Source organism: Chelonia mydas, chromosome 1 (assembly GCF_015237465.2).
Source record: "Chelonia mydas isolate rCheMyd1 chromosome 1, rCheMyd1.pri.v2, whole genome shotgun sequence".
Classification (NCBI taxonomy): Eukaryota; Metazoa; Chordata; order Testudines; family Cheloniidae; genus Chelonia; species Chelonia mydas.
The window spans coordinates 10,440,423-10,453,917 of record NC_057849.1 but is presented as its reverse complement, the minus strand read 5'-3'; the positions used below and the strand labels follow the sequence as shown (position 1 = coordinate 10,453,917).

Sequence of the window (13,495 nt, the reverse complement as noted above, 5' to 3'; positions counted from 1 at the left end):
AAGGTCAGGCTTGACAAAGCCCTGGCTGGGATGATTTAACTGGGAATTGGTCCTGCTTCGAGCAGGGGGTTGGACTAGATGACCTTCTGGGGTCACTTCCAACCCTGATATTCTATGATTCTATGATTCCTGGCTTTGTGCCTCTGGCCACACACTCCTGGAGCAGACCTCATGTAGGAGACCCCTCTTGGCAGCCGTGACCTCTGCAGTCTAAATGCCTAGGTCCTAAAACTAGTGCAATTTCCCCAACAGCTTTAGCACATTCCCCAGAATCCCACCGAAGGTGTGAGCTTTCTGGTTTACAGTTTACCTTTTCAGGGGTACCTCTAGTGAAAGCCAAGAGACATACACAGACTTCCCATTAGTGATGGGCATGCTGGCTATCTCCACTGCCTTTCTAGGTGCCAAATCTGTATTGGTTTTGGGAGCAGGTCTAGGAAGAACAGGTAGATGACACTTAGAGTGGGTACTCCCTGTGATCCTCATCAGACCCAGGCCTGCACAATCCCCACATATAACAGTCTTTGGTAACTGAAGTGACCTGTTGACTTTCACTGCAGCCTATTCTCCTGATAGGCCTTCTTGGGAAGAGACCATGGGAGACTCCTCTAAGGCTTCAAATAAGTTGTTTTCCAATTATCCTCTGAGAGTTGTCAGCACCAAGAGACCTAGATCACTTCAGAGAATTGATGCCCAAAAAAGAAGTGTTGTTGAGGCTCCAAGCTCCTTCAGTATTGAGTGCCCAGTGCCATCTAAAAAAAGGCTTCCAGTAGCTCTAAGTCTCCTGGTACCCAATACTGCTGGGAACCACCGATTGGACACACGGCATGGGTCAGTACCAAAGAAACCATACAAGAGACACTCTGATGTTTCGAAAGTCTCAGTACTGACCTCTGCACCCTCCACACCATCCATGGCCTCTGAATCACGGAAAACTAATGTGCAGTCAGATCACCAGATGCCCCCAAAGACCAGAGTAGCACCAGTACTTACCCCGCTTGCCTTAAACTCTAACTAGTCCCCCCTCTATTCAGCTGACCTCTGGTCCTGGAGGAGTTTAGCTTCCCTAAAGACCTCTTTGTCTCAGATGAACCTGACTCTCCACTGCACATAGGTACGCAGGGTCTTTTGGTATCCCACTTGTCCTCTATACTGTCTTTTTCCCTGGTACCAACATACCGCCCTGTTCTGAAAATACAATTCATGGGGCATACTTGGATTCACTGACAGCCAGGGTCTACCTCCCCACCGACAGATTCATAACATTAGCATATCTAGTCAGGACCATTCAGGGGAGTCCATGAACTGCAGTAAGGAATTGTGCACAGCTCCTGGGTCATATGGCAGCCTGCACCTTCGTGACTGATCATGCAAAACTATGCATCCGCTGCTTCCAGAGCAGGCTCAGAATGGCCTGTTTTCTGAGCAGGCAAGTCATGTTTTCCCTCCCCATGAAGAACTCCCTAGACTGGTAAAAAAATCAGTTCAATGTCTGTGCTGGTATTCTTTTCATTCTCCCACCTCCAGCAACAACCTTCACAATGGATACATCTCTTGAGATAGGGAGCTCACCTCAATACTCTCACAACTCAGGGTAGATGGTCACCTCAGGAAACCAATCTCCACATCTACCTTTTGGAAGTTAGGGCTGTCAGGAATGCTTGCCTTCATTTCTCACCTCTCAATGGGTCAAATCAGTTAGATCACGATGGCCAATATGGCCTGCATATTCTACATCCATAAACAGGAAGGAATAATTACTCAAAAATGTTCCAGTATCTGAGATATTGTAGGGCTGCTACATGGGCTCCATTACATACATTTTCTAATCACTATGCCTTGATCCATGCCACCTGATCCAAGGCAGCACTTAGTAATGAGGTACTATTGTCAGTTCTGGGCTTAGTTCCAAAGCTCCCTCCTCCTTCTAGGGATACAGCTCAGGAGCCACCCAAAGTGGAGCACCTATAGAGACACTACTTGAAGAAGAGGTTTCTCAACTTATGCCATAACTGCAGTTCTTCGAGATGTGTCCCCCTGTGGGTGCTCCACTATATTCCCTTCTCTTCTACTTCAGACTGTTCTCAGTAGGATGTTTGGATGGAGAAGGAACAGAGTGCAGTTCTCCCGTACAGCTCTATATATCCTCAGTGTGCAGCACAAGGGTGCATAGTATGCACACACAGGCTGAATGGACACTGCTAATGGAAAATCTCCGATTAAGGGCTCAAGAGGCGTATGCGCACCTGAAATGGACTAACCTATTCTTCTGTAGGAGGTAGTCACTCCTCAAAACAGGAGCAAAAGAACTAGCACCTTCAGCAAGAAAGGGAAAGGGGTTTATTCAAGGTACTTCCTTGTCCTAAAAAGATAGGGACCCATCTTGGACTGCAAGGAACTGAACAAATTTATCTGCAACCTGAAGTTCAGAATGGTGACCTTGTTGCATATTATGCCTTCTCTAAATCCAGGAAATTGGTTCATGGTCCTTGATCCATGGTCCTTGATCTTAGAGACGTCTACTTCCATGTGAATACTCAACCAGCACACATGAGATTCCTAAGGTTCATGGCCAGCCAGCAACACTACCAGTATCAGGTCCTTCCCTTTGGACTCTTGGCAGTACTGAGAGTTTTCATTGAGGTATTGTAGGTGTGGAAGTTTACTTTAACCAACACAGATGGTGATGTACCTTTACTTGGACAATTGGCTTTTAAAGAGACAATCTTACCAGGAAACACAGGAAGCAACCACCATGCTTCTAGACCTGGTCAGAAGGCTCAGTCTCAAGATGAACCTGGGAAAATCCACCTGCAGCATGCAGATAATTTATCAGAATGTGGGTGGACAGTGTGAGGACAAGGGCATACTTATAGATTCATAAATTCCAAAGCCAGAAGAGACCATTTTGATCATCTACTCTGACCTCATCCATAATACAGGCCATAGAACTTCCCCAAAATAATTCCTAGAGCAGATCTTTTAGAAAAACATACAATCTTGATTTTAAAATTGCCAGTGATGGAGAATTCATTGTGACCCTTGATAAATTGTTCCAATGGTTAATTACCCTCACAGTTAAAAATGTATGCCTTATTTCCACTCTAAATTTGTCTAGCTCTAACTTCCAGCCATTGGATCCTGTTATACCTTTTTGTGCTAGATTTTGTGCTAGATTTGTGCTAATAATTTCGTTATTAAATATTTGTTCCCCGTGTAGATACTTATACATTGAAATCAACTCACCATGTTACCTTCTCTTTGTTAAACTAAATAGTTTGAACTTCGAGTCTATCACTATGAGACATATTTTTCTAATCCTTTAATCATTCTCTTGGTTCTTCTCTGAACCCTCTCCAATTTATCAACAGCCTTCTTAAATTGTGGGTACCAGAACTGGACATAGTATTCCAGCAGCAGTAGAAGAAAAATAATCTCTCTACTCTTACTCAAGATTCCCCTGTTTATGTATCCCAGGATCCCATTAGCACTTTTTGGCCACAGCATTACACAAGGAGCTTATGTTTATCTGATTATACACCATGACCCCCAAATCTTTCTCATAGATTCATAGACTCATAGATATTAAGGTCAGAAGGGACCATTATGATCATCTAGTCTGACCTCCTGCACAACGCAGGCCACAGAATCTCACCCACCCACTCCTGCAATAAACCTCTTACCTATGTCTGAGCTACTGAAGTCCTCAAATCATAGTTTAAAGACTTCAAGGTGCAGAGAATTCTCCAGGAAGTGACCCACTACCCATGTTACAAGAGGAAGGCGAAAAACCCCCAGGGCCTCTTCCAATCTGCCCGGGAGGAAAATTCCTCCCAACCCCAAATATGGTGATCAGCTGAACCCTGAGCATGTGGGCAAGATTCACCAGCCAGATACCCAGGAAAGAATGCTCTGTAGTAACTCAGATCCCACCCCATCTAGCATCCGATCACACGCCATTGGGCCTATTTACCACTAATAGTCAAAGATCAATTAATTGCCAAAATCATGTTATCCCATCATACCATCTCCTCCATAAACTTGTCGAGTTTAATCTTGAAGCCAGATAGGTCTTTTGCCCCCACTGCTTCCCTTGGAAGGCTATTCCAAAACTTCACTCCTCTGACGGTTAGAAACCTTCATCTAATTTCAAGTCTAAACTTCCTGATGGCCAGTTTATATCCATTTGTTCTTGTGTCCACATTGGTACTGAGCTTAAATAATTCTTCTCCCTCTCCGGTATTTATCCCTCTGATATATTTATAGAGAGCAATCATATCTCCCCTCAACCTTCTGTTGGTTAGGCTAAACAAGCCAAGCTCCTTGAGTCTCCTTTCATAAGACAGGTTTTCCATTCCTCGGATCATCCTAGTAGCCCTTCTCTGTACCTGTTCCAGTTTGAATTCATCCTTCTTAAACATGGGAGACTAGAACTGCACACAGTATTCCAGGTGAGGTCTCATCAGTGCCTTGTATAACGGTACTAACACCTCCTTATCTTGCTTGACGCATCCCAAGACCGCATTAGCTTTTCTCAAGGCCATATCACATTGATGGCTCATAGTCATCCTGTGGTCAACCAATACTCCAAGGTCCTTCTCCTCCTCCGCTACTTCTAATTGATGCGTCCCCAGCTTACAACTACAATTCTTGTTATTAATCCCTAAATGCATGACCTTACACTTCTCACTATTAAATTTCATCCTATTACTATTACTCCAGTTTACAAGGTCATCCAGATCCTCCTGTATGATATCCCGGTCCTTCTCTAAATTGGCAATACCTCCCAGCTTTGTATCATCCGCAAACTTTATTAGCACACTCCCACTTTTTGTGCCAAGGTCAGTAATAAAAAGATTGGTCCCAAAACCGATCCCTGAGGAACTCCACTGGTAACCTCCCTCCAGCCTGACAGTTCACCTTTCAGTGTGAGCCGCTGTAGTCTCCCCTTAACCAATTCCTTATCCACCTTTCAATTTTCATATTGATCCCCATCTTTTCCAATTTAACTAATAATTCCCCATGTGGCACCGTATCAAACACCTTACTGAAATCTAGGTAAATTAGATCCACTGCGTTTCCTTTGTCTAAAAAATCTGTTACTTTCTCAAAGAAGGAGATCAGGTTGGTTTGGCACGATCTACCTTTTGTAAAACCATGTTGTATTTTGTCCCATTTACCATTGACCTCAATGTCCTTAACTACCTTCTCCTTCAAATTTTTTTCCAAGACCTTGCATACTACAGATGTCAAACTAACAGGCCTGTAGTTACCCGGATCACTTTTTTTCCTTTCTTAAAAATAGGAACTATGTTCGCAATTCTTCATATCAGCCGCTCCATTATCATGCCTGGGATCAACATCAAGTTGACAGGCCTATAATTAAGCCTGTCCTGTTCACCCTTTTTTAAAATTGGCACATTTGCTTTCTTCCAGTATTCTGCAACTTCCCCAGTGCTCCAAAACATATTAAGAATCAACATTAACAATCCTGCAAGCTCCTCAGCTAGCTCTTTTAGAACTCTTGGACAGAAGTTACCTGGACCTGCTGATTTTAAAATGGCTTACTTTAGTAGCTTCAGTTTAACATCTTCCATAGATAGTAGTGGAATGGAAAGAGGTTGTTATCACTGTAGCAAGGTGGAGTGGCCTCCTTCTGATACAGACAGGGAGGAACCACTCCCCACCTCCTGGTGGAGCCAGGCCAGGCCCAGCTCTTGCACTAGAAGCAGAGGGGAGGGACAGGAAGTATAAGAGGCAGAGCCTCCAGCTCAGTTGAGGGAGAGCCAGGGAAAGAGTCAGGCGCTGCTGCCTTGCTGCTTGCCCATGAACTAGGGACTGAGCTGTGTCAACCCCTGCCTCTGGAGGAATATCCAGGGGAGCTGCCACCTGGCAAATATCTGGAGGAGCTGCCACTCGGTGAATACCACGAGGAGCTGCTGGAACTGCTGGCTGCCAAGTACCTCAAGGACCCATGAGCAATAAAGCCCTGTGACCAAGTAGGGACAGAAAGTAGCCCAGGGAAACCAGATACTAGTCTGGTTGTGTTTGCTGAAGCCACAGTCAGCGTTTTTCAGCAGGATCCCAGTTGACCAAGTAGTGGATTCCCCACCACTGTTAGGGCCCTGGGGTGGGACCTGGTGGATTAGGCTGCCAACCCCATCCTTGGGATGGCAGCCTACCCACCTTAGGTCGGATAGCCTGCATTTGTTTGCTGTCTTCCCCAGCCAGAGAGCTGGGCGATAGACTGCTTCTGCTGTGTCTATCCAGGCATCTGGAGCCTGACTGTCTGCCATCTGCTATAGACTGTTTTTGCTCTGCCCCACCAAGAGGGCATGAGCCTGACTACTTAGTATTGCTTGGCCCTGCCCAGAGGGCTGAGCCTGGCTGTGTTTGCTGCCTGCCCTAGCCAGCGGGCTGGCTATAGACCCTTAATACTAATTTAGAGTGCTAATCCCCTGTTGATCGGCCCTTAGCCATTAGGTGGTGTAGCGAGGCAGAGGGCCTTCCTCTGATGCAAACAAGGAGGAACGACTCCAAGCTTCTAAAATCACCATATGATGATACTGTAGATGTTTTTACCTAAATATAGAACAGAGATATTTTTTGCATATCTGCCTTTTCTGTCTTATTATTGATAATCTACCGTTTCCATTTAGTAATGGACCAATACCATTGTCAGAATTATTTTTGTTCCAAATGTATTTAAAAAACTTATTGTCTTTACCCCTGCTGGTCATAGATTTTTGCTTGTGTCCCTTTGCTTCAATTTTCAAATATTCCTAACTTCTGATTTATATTCTTTACTCTCAACTTCCCCTTTCTTCCATTTGTTATATATTATTTTGTTATTTTCACAGCTGTTTTTACTTCCTCTCTAAATTAGAGTGGACTTTTTAACCAGCTCTGCCTTCTTCCTTGATTGTGGCTTTTGGGGCATCTAGTAAGGTATTCTTAAATGGTTCCCAATTATCAGTCACATTTTTCTGATTAAATTCTTCCATCCAGCTGATTTGGCTCATAATTGTTTTCAGATTTGTGAATTGGCTCTGTTAAAGCACGAAGCGTCTATATTACTGATCTGACTTTATTCTGCTTTCATATTATAAATGGGATCAAGTCATGATCTTGTACCTCACCTGCCATTATTTTTTAGTTCTGTGATCAGTTCCTCTTTAGTTGTTAGGACAAAGTCTAATATAAAATTCCCCAATGTTAGCTGCAACACTTTTTGAGTTTGGAAATTGTCATTTATTATGTTTAGAAATTCGAAGAACGTTTTAATACTGGCAGCATGAGAATTCTACCATATGTCACACAGAAGATCACTTCCTCTCTATTGTCAAACTCAGACAGGAAATCTAGATGACCCTCAGAATGTCAGTGTGATGCTGCCTGGCCCTTTTAGGTGCTTGCAGCGGTATGACCTATGTTGACCCTGTTTCCAAGGCTCCAGATGAGATGGGTACAAGTTTTGTTATGGACTGTATACATGCCAAGCAAACATGGTCTCTATTTATTAGTCACAGTCCCCAAGAGGGTCTTAGCCTCCCATATTTGGTGGGAGGACAGAGGAAACGGTGTGTGTGTTGGGGAGATGTGCCTTACAGAAGTCTCTGGATATTACATCATGAAGACTCCAAATGGGTTTCTGGTACATTCTAGAGAGACTAGCTTCGCTGGTCATCAGAGTGCACTTATTTTACTTTACAAAAAGAAAAGGAGTACTTGTGGCACCTTAGAGACTAACCAATTTATTTGAGCATGAGCTTTCGTGAGCTACAGCTCACTTCATCGGATGCACACTGTGGAAACATCTGATGAAGTGAGCTGTAGCTCACGAAAGCTCATGCTCAAATAAATTGGTTAGTCTCTAAGGTGCCACAAGTACTCCTTCTCTTTGAGAATACAGACTAACACGGCTGTTACTCTGAAACCTTATTTTACTTTGTTCAGGACCTATTATAATAGCATCATGACTGCAAATGTAATAAGAAACTTGTATGTGAATGTAGGAGTATCTTACCTGCTCTAGCATTGGGTGCTTCAGCTGCCGCAGTTTCCCTTCTGCCTCCAGTCTTCCACAGCTGGTAGGCTGCTCTGCTGCTTTAAGTGGGTTTATTTGCATTTTTCCCTCTGGCCAAACCTAAATTTAGCATCAATCCACTTTCAGGGATCAAAGGTTATACCAAGTGCTATGGAAAACCTGGAGTGAGGAATTCCAGAGAGATGGAGGCTGGCAGGAGCCAACATTTGCACACTGATGCCAGTTACTTAAGAGCAACCTATTCAGCTAGACTGGTTTAATCTGAAATGCAGAAACATGATTATTTAACATTCTAACACAGCTGGTTTGATAGATGTTAGAAGCATCTTCTCAAAACCATGCATAATAATTACAGTTTCAGCTTGTTCACAAACTGTATTGTCTAAACAGCATGTGGTTTGTATTGTAGGCCCTCCAGAAAAAGACAGACAGCAGAAGGTAGATCTGATGCTGCAGACACAGTAAGTGTTTTTCACATAGCTCACTTCAGTTACTCTTTAATATGCGAAGAGCACATGAGCATTCTCTAGTCTGGAAGATCAAAATTTCTCTTCCTTTTTTTCAATTTGAAAAATGATCATGGAGATCTGAAAATAATAAAGCCAGAATATGACAGGAGGAGCACCAGTATTGCAACTACTACAGATAAGGTTCCCAAAGCCATTCCATCTTAATCTTTTATTTTTAGCTCCTTGTAGCTTTCCAAAACATTCACATTTGGGGGTGAATTTTTTGAATCCCATGGGTTGCTTTTATTTTGGTTGGTTAGGTTTTGTTTTGTTTTTTTAATAGTAAGCAAAAAAGTCATTGAGCTATTTTACAAACAAGGAGATTTGGAAACACATTTTCCCAATGCAAAAAAAAATCTGCAAGCTTTCTCTCAGTTATAGCACAGGAACATTTTGGGATAGCACTTGATATTTGGCAGGAAAAAAGCCCTCTTTATACATCCCAGGACTGTATTAGCCATTTTGGCCACATGTTTAGCTAATTATCCATGAGGACCACCAAATCTTCTTCAGAATCACTGCTTCTCAGGATAGAGTCCCCCATTCTGTAAATATAGCCTACGTTCTTTGTTTCTAGATATATACATCTATATTTAGCCATATTAAAAATGCATATTGTTTACTTGTGCCCATCTTACCAAATGGCCCAGATCATTCTGTATCAGTGACCTGTCCTCTTTGTTGTTATTTACTATTCCCCCAATGTTTTGTTTGATCTGTAAACTTTATCAGTGACGATTTTATGTTTTCTTCCAGGTCATTAATAAAAATGTTAAATTAGAGCCAAGAACTGATCCCTGTGGGACCCCACCAGAAACACACCCAGGCCCGCTGAAAGCAATTCCGGGTGCCAGGGCCAGGGCCAACCCTGAGGAGAAGGGTTCTGGGGCGGAAGTGACGATTTGTCACTTCCGGGATGCCGTTACTTCCCATATCGACTGCACCGGCCCGTACGGGGCCCCCCAAAGCGCTGGACTCGGAGCAATCGTGCACGCCTGTAGGAGCCCTGCAGCCCACCCGGGCGACTTAAAAGGGCCCGGGACTCCCAGCTGCCACCGCCGCTACCACTGCAGTGGTGGCAGCCAGGGCCCCCTGGGTCCTTTTAAATCTCCCAGTCCCCTGGGCAATTGCCCCTTGCCCTCCCCCGTCGGCGGGCCTGAACACACCCATCTGATGATTCCCCATTTACAATTACTTTTTGAGACCTAATAATTAGGCATCTTTTAATCCATTTAATATGTGTCATGTTAATTTTATATCTTTCTAGATTTTAAATCAAAATAGCCACATTTTGGGGCACCTGCACCTGTATTTCCCACTCATGGTCTGGCAACGGCACCCATTGTAGGCTCCTGGCTTTTCATCCATCATCTCTCTTGGACATAGACCTACATCTCTCTTTCTCCTGAACAGGGTTTTCTCAAGCTGCACTGTTCCCTGCCTATACTGTGAGTTTCCCAGCAAGCCAGAGGGCCTAAACTGACCTGTGTCTGCACTTTGTTTTCTCCTCAGAGGCTATGAACAGTTGTCATTGCCCACAGTTCTAAGTTACCACACAGCCCTTTCTAAGCAAGCACATTATTCTTAAGGTGAAAGCATTAAAAACACAGATTAAAATACAAGAATTTACACGTATGCTAAAAAGCTTACCAGATGTCACCCCACTCCAACTCCACCCCAGTGGCAGCTATCAGTTCTTCCAAACCTTCCCCACACCCACTGGGGACAAAAGGTCCTGTGCATTTTCTGGATCAGAAAGAAGGCCCTGAGTGAATTTAAACACAGGCTATTTATCCAAAAGTCCTTTCTTTGTCTGTTGGCCTCTGGATAATCCAGTTTGAACTAGTATATGTAAGCATCACCCAGGCAGGTGTACTTCTCTGGAAGTGTTACAATCTGAGTGAATTTACCTAATCACCCATCTTCCTCTCTACCCCCCATTTTTCTTAATTCCAGGAGGAACTGTAGTTACCTTTCCCATGGCATTACTTATAGTCCCTGTTCCACAATGGTACATACACTTAATACAGTAAGATCTCCAAAGATAGTGCAGGACATTGCCATATTTGTTACAAAAATATCATGTGGTACCAGATCAAATGCCTTACAGAAGTCTCTGGATATTACATCAACACTATTAGATTTATCCATCATGTTTACTGTTTTTAAATATTGGCATAACATTAGCTTTCTTCCAGTCTTCTGGAATTTCCTCTGTGTTCCAAGACTTATTGGAAATCAACATTAATGGTCCAGCAAGCTCCTCACCCAGCTCTTTTAAAATTCTTGGGTGCAAGTTATCCAGACCTGCTTGTTTAAAAATATCTAACTGTTGAGTAGCTGCTGTTTAACATCCTTCTGAGATACAGTGGAGTGCAAGGAGTATTTCCTTTGAAATGACTACATCATCTGTTTTATTTTTACCCGAGTATACAACAGAAATATTTATGAACACTTCTGCCTTTTTCTGCATTATTATTGATAGTTCTACCATTTCATCTAGTAATGAACAAATATGATGATTAAAATTATTTTTGTTACTAATATACTTTAAAAACTCCTTCTCATTGTCCTTAACTCTGCTGGCCATGTATTTCTAATTGTGTCCCTTTGCTTCCATTATCAATTTTCAATTTCTAGCTTCTGATTTATATTCATTACTTTCAACTTCTCTTATATTATTTTTCACAGCTGCTTTCACTTCCCCTCGAAGCCAGATTGTTTTTTTTTAACCAATAGTCTTCTTCGTCGTTTGTGAGCTTGTGGCTTTTGGGACATTTAATAAAGTGTTCTTTAACAGTTCCCAATTATCATTCACATTTTTCTGATTACATTCTTCCTCCCAACTGCTTTGGCTTATAATTGTTTTCAGCTTTGTGAAACTAGACCTTTTAGAACATCAAATATATATCTATCACTGGTCTGTACTTTATTCTGTTTGCACATTATAAAGGTGACCAAGTCATGATCTCTTGTACTTAATTTAGCATTAATTTTGAGTTCTGTGATCAGGTCCTCTTTATTGGTCAAGATGAGGTCTAATAAAAAACTTCCCCATGCTGAGTGCAACACCCTGAGTTAGGAAATGGTCGCCTATAATATTTAGAAATTGCAAGGATGTTTTAGTAGTGGACGCATGATAATTCTAGCATTTGTCACTCAAACTGAAGTGTTAAGGTTGCATGACTAAATACTCAAAAGTCAGATGATGCCAAAGTTAAAATTGCAACCACAACCTTAACTTTGCCCAGTTGGGGGAACACTTTTATTATACATTACTTAATTACGTGGTTTATTATTTTTCTAATAATCTAATATATTAATCACACAGTTGCAACTTTACATATGCATGTAGCATATTTTAGTCAGGGTCCAATCAATGTTCCCTCTAATTTTTGACAGGCCATGTGCGCAAAAAATTTCTTCTGTGCAAACTGTTATGCTTCAGTGCAAATTTGTGCATGCGGTGTTTCACTGTGTGCGTGGGGTTTAGGATCTGTGTGCGTGCGCACACGCACGCAGCTTAGAGGGAACAGTAGGTCCAATGTAATCCATGATTCCGTAGGTGTGGAATTTGCCAAGAAGCTCCTGCTCCAGACGCTAAGATTAGTTTCTAAAATTCTGTTCTCACACATAAAAAGAAATCTATTGGTCAGGGGTCTGACTTCTGATTTAACCACACCCACCAAAATATCTGAAACTGTTGTTTTGTCCAAATTGCTCTCTATATTAATTTGGAACTGCCGCACAGCTCGGTTTGCTGCTTCTATGACAGAACACACAGCCTCTCAGCAATCTGTTCTGCAAGGGGGAGGGGAGAAATATAAGCCACCCACAGCAGTCTTTCTACACCTTCACCTCCTCTTTAACCTTTCCTTCTTCAAGGGATATCCCTGTGGGTGCTCCACATTAGATGAATGTGCTTTCCTGCCTTTGGATTGGAGAATTTCAGGAGCAGTGACTACTTGGGTCTCCCCATCTCGCACCGCTCCTGGTGGCTACATGGCGCTTTGCAACCAAACCACCCTAGGTTCCTTCTCCACCACAGAGTGCATATCTGAACTCCAAAGTAGAGGGGAGGAGGGAGGGACATCCATCTTGAAGAAACTCAGTTACTGCACAAGGTGAGTAACCTTCTCTTCTTCTTTGAGGAGTATCCCTAGGGGTGCTCCATTTTAGGTGACTGTAGAGCACTGCCCCTCATTGGAAGGATGGGACTTCAGAGTTGGATCTGCAAGGGATAAGACAGTGAATCCTAACAGAGCATCTGAAATCAAGTTTTTTTCAATTGGACCTCGTCCGGTGGTTGTGTGAATGGGTGAGGACTGGCATGAGGAGTAAACGTCCCCTTCCTCCTCCTCATTATCCTCACTGGAAAAAGGAGGGGTCGATTTGGATGGTGGTGTAGATTGGAATAGTACCGAGTGTGCCAGAGTAACATCACTACCAAGAAGGGGAGATTCCTGTGTTGCAGAGACTAACAGGTCTTTAGGAATTAAAGGAAACTAACAGGAAAAGGAATTGTAGAACTGTGGCCGGGTGCGACTCACTACTGTGACACCTCCTGCTGGCTGTCCCAGGGATTAGCTCTGTTCGCCAGCGTGCCCTCTTCTGGTTGTGCCTCGCCGCCGTCACTTGAGCTCCTGGACCTGTGTCGCACCAAGGACCATGGCGTCCTCTTCAGGACACAGCCCTCTGGCTGTGCCGCATTCTGTGCTCCCCCCTTCCAGGGGAATGTTGCAGTCCCTTAGTCCAGCCACTTCCTCAGTAGCAAATTGTGGGGCGGGGGGGGTAACCCTGGCCTGCCCACTACTTTGGGTCCTAGCCCAGGGACCCTATAGATGGCCGCTGCTTGCAGCGCCCCCTCTGACTCCTCAGTAGATTTTGCTGGGCCACTTCCCTGTGGCCCCAGCACCTTCTTTGCCCTTGCCTGAGGGCC

General features: G+C 43.5%; 1 protein-coding gene across 1 annotated transcript in view; it reads left to right on the top strand.

Moving 5' to 3' along the window:
* LOC114021339 (disintegrin and metalloproteinase domain-containing protein 20) overlaps positions 1–13,495 on the top strand; it is a 183,772-nt gene that overhangs the window by 164,854 nt on the left and 5,423 nt on the right. Inside the window, exon 20 of the mRNA XM_043527312.1 lies at positions 8,457–8,508. Within this exon, the coding sequence (XP_043383247.1) occupies positions 8,457–8,508 (52 nt within the window). The remainder of the gene's footprint in view (positions 1–8,456; positions 8,509–13,495) is intronic.